Below are 8,570 nucleotides of genomic sequence, written 5' to 3'. Positions count from 1 at the left end.
TGAATAAATATATTTTCGATACGTTATCTGTTGGATTCGTCACTCTCCTACATATCCCTTAAACCTTTAAATATTAAATCAGAGTTAAATGTTTTGAATTATTATGAATATACTATAACACCTAATACATATTCTATGTGTACCCAATTTTGAGTACTTAATTGAGTATATAAAAATGTATCATTATATAATTAAATTATTTTGAATTAAGAATAAAATAACGTAAGATTATATAATTATATATTATTTTGATACTTAATTAGGTATTTAAAATTATATACACATAAAATTACTTATTTTTTTCACAATAATAGGGAATGGATAAAGAAGGATTATTGCAAGAGGGTGATAGGGTGAAATATATTAAAAGTGTTATAAACAAAAGGTAAGAGAGAGAAAGAGTTGATGATTGGACAACAGACCTCATGTGGCGTGATGTGTATATCGCATGATAATGTGGAGCATGTGCATGTGAAAATTTTAAATTGTGCTAGAGAATTTTAGTTAGAATTTTAATTAAAGTTTTCTGTTGCTTTTGAGTATTTTATTTGAGTCTTTAAGATTATTAATATTATTTATTAGATTCATAATTTTATTTAAAATTAATTAATATTTTTAATTCTAATTAAATTAAAATAATAATTTAATAATTATTTTTAGTTTAATAAAAATTATAGTCTACGGACAAAAATAAATTTTTATATGGGTGTCAGTTTTTGTAATTCAAATAATTTATTAAAAAATTAAATTCAATTTATTATCATAAGATTTCTATGTATATTAGTTATCTTAGAACCCCAATTATGTTCTTCGTCAAAGAAAATAAAGGGAAATTTTTTATGATAGGAGACAAAAATTTTCTCTCTCTGATGGAGTCGAGATCAAGTATTAGGGCATTTAAATTTATACACACACACATATATATCTCAAATACTAATAAACTAAACTGTAATCACGTGATTCGATTGCTTTTATGTTTTGAACAAAGTATTATTGTACCAAATAATTTGAAAATCAAACTAGATCAGTTAGTTCAATCGGTTAAATTAGAAATTAGTTTCAAATCTAATTCAGTTAATATAAAAAATTGGTTTTGTTATTGACTTAATCAAATTAGGTTTGACTTTTGATTTTTTAAATTTTAATTATTTTTGAATAATTTACTTATTTTTATTAGATTGGACAAATTTCTAAAAATTTGTAAGAAAAAATAAGTTCAAAAATAAAATAAAAAAGAAAAACAAGTATTTTATATCTATTAAAATATTTTCTATAGACAATAATTTATAGAATTATATTTTTTTCTGTATCATGAGATTGTGATTTTTTATTTTAATTATTTCATTGAAATGAATAATTGTTACTTCTTAAAAAAGATATATTATAATCTCTATAAATGTTGATATTTTAATTGATTTTATTTTTTACAAATTTTTAAACAAAATCTATTCATTATAATTTGATAATAAATTGAATCAGTGAATTTTTTGATTAAACTAATCGAATCAATTAAATTATAAACTAGTAAGATAATTAATTCGATCATTGATTTAATTTTAAAAACCTTGATTGTACCAACTACCAAGGGTTACTTACCAAATAAATTCCATTGGTCTTAGCTTTTATGGTCTTGGCTTTTATAGTTTTGTTATGCTCTTGGCAGATAATAAATAAGGGAAAAAGGACTATGTCTCACCCAAATTTTAGCCTAATCTCAAAGTGACATCTATAGAAGATGAAAAATCTAAACTCTTATTCATGACCAAATTGTAGTCCAATTTTCCAGTTAAAGACAAGGGTAAAATCATCATGTTACCTATAAACTTTGAAACTTCAAAATTTTTTTCATTTCCCCCCTCCAGGTTTTAAGAACAAACCTTCAACCTATTCTCAAAGTTTGAAAAGTTTAATTTCACTCCTTAGGTTTGCTTCATTCTCCAGCCACCACTGATGATCGACTCTTTCCATCGATCTCCTTTTTAAGGGTACAATGGACGAACCTTCATCATCAAGATTTGGACAACGAAGCATTATCCAAATCTGAAAGAGCAGACAAAGGACGACACTTTGTCGTCACGTTTGGACGATGAACGACGAAGGACAATGAAGCGTCGTCCTTCGTCACTTGGATTGTGCGGCGAAGAGATCTCTATCTCTTTGTCACACCGTGCAATGAGGAGATGAAGATCTCTTCGTCACACCATGGTCGTCGCACCAGGAGAAGGAGGATGCCGAAAGATGAAGTTGAAGAGTGAATGTGAAACTGCTATTTTTGAAAGTTATGAGGGGTGGTTGAGTTTTGAAAAATATAAAAACTCTAGGTTCGGGGTGAAAATATTACTTTTGAAAGTTTTAAAATTTTAGATAGAGGTGAAATGTTAGTTTCTAAAATCTGAGAGTAGGAAGTAATAAACTTTATAACTTTTAATATAAACAGTAAAATAACTATTTTATCCCTCTCTTTAACATAAAAAATTAACAGAAGTTTGGTTATAAGTGAAAATTTGAGTTTTTCATCTCCTATAAGTGAATATTTAAAATTGAGCTAAAATTTGGATAGAAAATAATCCTTTTCCCTGATAAATAAATAAATAAATAAATAACCAAAACCCTAGTCAGAGTCTGTAGAAAATTCTATAAAAGCAGTTGTCAAGTATTATGCGTAACCCTATTTCTTTTTGTTTCGCCGGCCACTTTTCACTCCTGGTTCTTATCTAGCTCGCCTACGTCACTAAACCCTATCTCGCTCCACCGCCGTCGATATATACCGGTAGGTCCTCTCTCCTCTCTTTATCTAAATCCTCGCCCTCTAATTCCATTGGCGCCTCTTACATAACTTTATTTAGGCTGTTTGATTTTTGAAGCTCAATCAAAACGATGTCGGACGATGAGAGGGAGGAGAAGGAGTTGGATCTCACCTCTCCTGAGGTCGTCACCAAATACAAGAACGCTGCTGAGATTGTCAACAGTTAATATTCCCTCTCGCGCCTCGACTGTTTTATTTCAAATTTCATTTAATTTAGCGGTTCATATTCATTGTTTGATTTTTTTGGGGTTTCAGAGGCTTTGCAATTGGTAGTACCAGCTTGTAAACCTGGAGCTAAGATTGTTGACATTTGTGAGAAAGGAGATTCATTTATCAGAGAGTAAGTTAATGTAAATTTTAATGATTTGTTTTATTCTGTTTTGATTCAGTGGTTTAATGTTTATTCCTTTTGTTTTGTGGAAAAGGCAAACTGGGAACATGTACAAGAATGTTAAGAAGAAGATTGAGAGGGGTGTTGCCTTCCCAACTTGCGTTTCTGTAAACAACACAGTGTGCCATTTTTCACCGCTTGCCAGTGACGAGTCAGTGTTGCAAGAAGGCGATATGGTGAAGATGTGAGCCTTTTTTTCTGACTATATTTATTTGTTAAATCTTTTTGACAAATGTTTAGACAGTCAAATGACTTTTTTGTCTGGGCAATGCAGTGATATGGGATGCCACATAGATGGGTTTATTGCTGTAGTTGCGCATACTCATGTTATCCAGGAAGGGCCTGTGACAGGCAGAGCAGCCGATGTTATTGCTGCAGCAAATACTGCTGCTGAAGTTGCCTTGAGGCTTGTAAGGCCAGGAAAGAAGGTAATTTGTTTGTTTGAGTTGTTGTAGTTACCTTCTTTCTTCTGTGGGTCTTTGTGATATTTTCGTTCTGTCGGTGTATTGTTTTTATCAAATTTATGCTGGCTAGCTGTTTTATTTTTGTATTTTGCAAAGGTTCAATTGTTTTGGTAATACTCGGCTCTGCATATGAATTTTTAGTGTTGCATGCTTTTGTTCATTATGAGTCTGCATTTCACTTTTTCCTTGATCACACCTTGCGGGTTTTGCTGATTCCTTCATCCCTTTTTCTTTTAGTCATGTGATAGTTTTGTCTTGCTTTTCTTGGAGACTTTGAATTGATACCCTGTTGGTGTGTTTGCCATCTTTGTAAAATTTTCAAGTTTTGTTTAAGAATGTGCTTGCTTATGCTAAATGAGGATTCTGTATGATAAGCCATGGACTAACATCCAAATGAAGCTTCTGTCATAGTTACTCTGATGGGGGCATGTTTTGTCTATCAGCCTAGTATTTTAAATTTTGCTTTCAATTTTTTTTATTTCATTTCATTGTCTCTTCCTGGTAGGGGAGGTGATGCCTCAGTTTTTTGATTAATTGTCGTACTGCTATTGAAGTTGTCAAAATGGGATTGCTTCTTTTATGGAGGTGGGGAAGGATATTCTAAGCTTATGAAATTTATTTTGATAATAGAAAATCTGATAATGTTTTTAAGGAAGGCAACTTTGCCGAGGTGATCAATTGCTTGCTGGTTTCCTCTTTTCCCTGTTGCCGACATTATCTGTGACTTTACTGTGGCTGCTTTTGGTTTATACATTTCTGTTTGTTGATTCCAATTGCCATATGGGTCAAAATTCTTTCCATTATATAAGCTTGTAGGCTATATGTTTTTGAGTACACAAAGTTTTAGGTTTGCATTTCAATAGTTATTTTCTCCTTCTAGTGGTTATATTTAATTCTGTTCTACCATCGTGTGTGTTTTTTCTTGTTCTCTACTTGATGAGGGCTTCAAAGGTGATGGATGAATCTCCAAATGAAATCTTTTCAAGTCATAGTTACACTGATAGTATTGTCTGTAATCAGGTGTTTTGCTTTTCCAAACTCCATCCCTGCATGTTTCAATTCTTCTAAGAATTTTCATGGTTTTTCTGGTTAAAAATTAGTTTTCTTCTTCCGGCTTTCTTCTTCTGTTTTTTTTTTTTTTTTATAAAATGGATTCAGCCTAAAAATCTTTATGGATACCCAAATTAGTTTTTGTCTGGCTTATTGCTTATCTGGTTTAATTTTATGTAAGTTGTGCATTTAGAAAGATTACTTTCTGTATGTCTCAGCCATCTGTAGCCCTAAATGATGAATACTATTTGAAGCTATGGGGCAACCACCCATATGAGGCTCAAGTCATAGTTACTCTGATAGGGTGTGTTAGGAATCCTGCTCTTATTCTACTAAAACACAAAATTAAAACACAAAAAATATAATAAATTAAAACTATTTCATTAATCAAAATATTACAAAGATAAACCGAACATTTCGAAGAGTTCGGGGCCTCTCATTTTCTGGCTGTTCGAGGCGTTGAAGACCTCCCTAAATCAACCAAGGATGGTTGTCCTCAAATAAAACCCTAATATATTTTCTTCTCCCTCTTTTTTTAAAACCCAAAACATATATTTATAATAGAAATTGATCATTGGATTAAGGACAAGTGTCCTAATCCTAACATTTTCCTCTCCTTCAAAACAATCTTGTTCTCGAGATGGATATTTATATAATGATTTTTTTTTCTGTTTTTTTAATTTTTTATTATTATTATTTTTTATCTCCCTACCCTTTCTCTCTATTGTTGCTTCTTCACCTTATTTTTTCTTTCCAACGGCCCCGCATCTTTTTTTTTTCTCTTCCCAAGAGACCCACCTACTGCCTTCCCTTCCATTTTCCCAGCAAACCACAACTCTCCTCTTTTTCCCAACAAACCAACCGCCACTGCCCTTCACCTTTTTGTTTTTTTTAATCATTTTTTCCCTCTCTCCTTTCTCTTTTCTTCTCCTTGTCTTTTTCTCTTCATCTTTCTTCTTTGCTTTTTCTCCCTTCTGTCTTTTGTTTTTTTTTTTCGCTTCCATCGGCGTTTCATTTTCTTCTCCCTCTTTTGTTTTCGTTTTCCTCTTCTTCTCTTTTTGCACTTTTGGACTCATTTCTCCTTGTGATAATTCTTCTTCAAGTCAGCCTTCTCTGTGAATGTTTTTTGGTGACTCTTCACTTTGTTCGACGAATCTTCACTTTTTCGACCATCATCTGTTTTTCCTACTGAATTGAATGCTCTGATACCATTTTGTTAGAAACCCAACTCTTATTCTATTAAAACACAAAAAATATAATAAATTAAAATTATTTCATTAATCAAAATATTACCAAGATAAACTGAATATTTTGAGGAGTTTGGGGCCTTCCATTTTCCGACTGTTCGAGGCGTCGGAGACCTCGCTAAATCAGCCAAGGATGATTGCCCTCAAACAAAACCCTAACATATTTTCTTCTCCCCCTTCTTTTAAAACCCAAAACATATATTTATAATAGAAATTGACTATTGGATTGAGGACAAGTGTTCCAATCCTAACAGGGTGATATCATGTCACACTAGGCTATTGCATTTATATGCTTTTTCTTTGCTGTATTGAGACATTCTGATTAGTGGTTTTTAGGTGTAGCAGAAAAAGATGAGTAGCGGACACTCCTTGATGGAGAGAAAGGCAGCTTTGCCTAGGTCACTGGTTTCTTATCGGTTTCCTCCTTTTTTTATTGCCCATATTGAAATTGGCTTGATTTGGCATCGATGTAATTGTTTGTTGTACCAGTTGATTCATATTGAGCTTTTAAATAATTCTGGGCTTCTTTGCATATGTTTACATGTTATGCCTGATTTTCGTGGTTGTTTCTTAGAAAGTATAGCTGTATTCTGTTGCTTTTAATGTCACTTTCTCATAATTTATCCTTTTGTGACAGAACAAGGATGTAACAGAAGCAATTCAGAAGGTTGCTGCTGCATATGATTGCAAGATCGTTGAAGGTGTTCTCAGCCACCAACTGAAGCAGTTTGTGATAGATGGAAATAAAGTTGTACTCAGTGTCCCCAGTCCAGAAACACGGGTTGATGATGCAGAATTTGAGGAGAACGAAGTATATGCAATCGATATAGTTACAAGCACAGGGGATGGCAAGGTAATTTGTAAACCCTGAAATTAAATCAGAAGTTAGTCTGGAGATTTATTTTTATCTTTGTGCCTGAAGTCTTTGGTCATTATATTTGCAGCCTAGGTTGTTGGATGAGAAGCAGACAACTATTTATAAGAGAGCTGTGGACAAGAACTATCACTTGAAGATGAAAGCTTCTAGATTCATCTTTAGTGAAATAAACCAGAAATTTCCTATCATGCCCTTCTCTGCAAGGTTTGTTTTGTTTTAACATATTGCTTAGAGACAGTAGTTTGTTAAGTGGCCTTTTTGCAATCTGTTTCTGGCCCCTAATGGTTTGTGGTTTCTTCACAACAGGGCTTTGGAAGAAAAAAGAGCTCGATTAGGATTAGTGGAGTGTGTGAATCATGACCTCCTGCAGCCATATCCTGTTCTTCATGAGAAGCCTGGTAAGATTTTGCTGACTATAGTGGCATATTATCTTTGCCTGAACCATCTGATTTGTCTTATGGCCTGTTTGAAATCATAATTTTTTAATGGACACTGGTTTTGCAGGTGATTATGTTGCTCATATCAAATTCACGGTTTTGCTAATGCCGAATGGCTCAGACCGGATCACATCTCACCCTCTGCAGGAGTTGCAGCCCACCAAAACAATAGATGATCCTGAAATAAAGGCCTGGTTAGCCTTAGGCACTAAGACTAAGAAGAAAGGTGGTGGGAAGAAGAAGAAAGGTATACATCGTGATTGTTACCAGTTAAAGAATAAATTTTTTGACACAAGTAAAGCTTTAGTCCACTAATGGTGGTGTGTTTTTTAAAATTCAAAATTATCTAATATGATGACATATCATTGTTAATACATAAATTAGTATTTGGCACATAGTTTTATTATTTTGTTGAGTCACTGCTTAAAATATCTATGATTGGATTGAATACTTGTCTGAACTGTGAATGAGGGCTGATTGTGCAGGCAAGAAGGGTGACAAGGCTGAGGAGTCAGCAGAAGCTGAGCCCATGGATGCAACAAATGGTGCAGCAGCAGCAGCTCAAGAATGAGTCAGTTCAATTATATTTGCAATTTTGTCACTCTGTTCATTTGTATCTGGCTGTCGTCAAAGTTTATTAATAGTGTTTAGACAATGATTTTAATCGTGGTTTTCGCCATCATATGCCGTCTTTGTGATACACCTCTTATCTTTTTATATGCCCTTCTTTCGACGTTTAGTAGAGAAAGCTTAGCTCTGTAAGATAATCATTCAATTTCAATTGTAAAACAAATTGTCTCTGACGCCATGCATCCTTGTATTCTTAATCAAAATAAAACGCCATGATTAACCAAATTAAGTGCTACTAACTCTCAGCCAACCTGGATAAATTGTTTCTTTTAGAATCATCTAACTTCCAGGTTTGACATTGCAAGAGGTTGGGTCAGCCTGTGGTATGGCCGGGGCTCCCTGTTTTGGCAAGGCTTAGTGGGGGGGAATGCTTTGAATATCGATATGGTGAGGGGCAGTTGGTTAAACTGGTATGGTTAGATCAGTTAATTATATTTTATATGATTTATTATTAATTATATAATTTGATACGTTAAAATATGCTTAATTTGATGGGATATATATTCAATGGTATAAGTTTTTTTATAATGAATTTTAAAAAAAAATTAATTTTTTATGTTAGTTAAGTTAAGGGAAATTATAAAAAATGGCCAAAATACCCCTCTATCAAGTAAAAATGCCTAAATTCACTATTTTTAAGCAAAAATATCCAATTTCACTATTCTTAG

At 33.0% G+C, this 8,570-nt stretch overlaps 1 protein-coding gene across 2 annotated transcripts; it reads left to right on the top strand.

Moving 5' to 3' along the window:
- The first annotated feature begins 2,610 nt into the window (after positions 1-2,610).
- LOC123202360 (ERBB-3 BINDING PROTEIN 1) lies at positions 2,611-8,080 on the top strand. Of its 2 annotated transcripts, none has more exons than XM_044618249.1 (10): positions 2,611-2,770; positions 2,865-2,968; positions 3,062-3,146; positions 3,232-3,381; positions 3,472-3,625; positions 6,596-6,811; positions 6,903-7,039; positions 7,142-7,233; positions 7,340-7,519; positions 7,758-8,080. In XM_044618249.1, the coding sequence occupies exons 2-10, from the start codon at positions 2,878-2,880 to the stop codon at positions 7,841-7,843; spliced, it is 1,191 nt and encodes a 396-aa protein (XP_044474184.1). In that variant the 5' UTR covers positions 2,611-2,770; positions 2,865-2,877; the 3' UTR covers positions 7,844-8,080. The 2 variants fall into 2 exon arrangements, with proteins under 2 accessions (XP_044474184.1, XP_044474185.1); XM_044618250.1 differs by having other exon boundaries at positions 2,614-2,770; positions 2,847-2,968.
- Positions 8,081-8,570: the final 490 nt, after the last annotated feature.

The sequence above is a fragment of the Mangifera indica genome, chromosome 18 (assembly GCF_011075055.1).
Source record: "Mangifera indica cultivar Alphonso chromosome 18, CATAS_Mindica_2.1, whole genome shotgun sequence".
NCBI classification, from domain to species: domain Eukaryota; kingdom Viridiplantae; phylum Streptophyta; class Magnoliopsida; order Sapindales; family Anacardiaceae; genus Mangifera; species Mangifera indica.
Note: the sequence above shows the minus strand (reverse complement) of the source record. Positions and strands in the feature narration are given on the sequence as shown.

What these genes read in the sequence shown, in the direction of transcription:
- LOC123202360 (XM_044618249.1), top strand. Translation starts at nt 2,878, where the DNA reads ATGTCGGACGATGAGAGGGAGGAGAAGGAGTTGGATCTCACCTCTCCT. An exon ending in TTGTAAGGCCAGGAAAGAAG is followed by an intron (nt 3,626 to 6,595) that starts GTAATTTGTTTG and finishes CTTTTGTGACAG; the next exon opens with AACAAGGATGTAACAGAAGC. An exon ending in TGTTCTTCATGAGAAGCCTG is followed by an intron (nt 7,234 to 7,339) that starts GTAAGATTTTGC and finishes CTGGTTTTGCAG; the next exon opens with GTGATTATGTTGCTCATATC.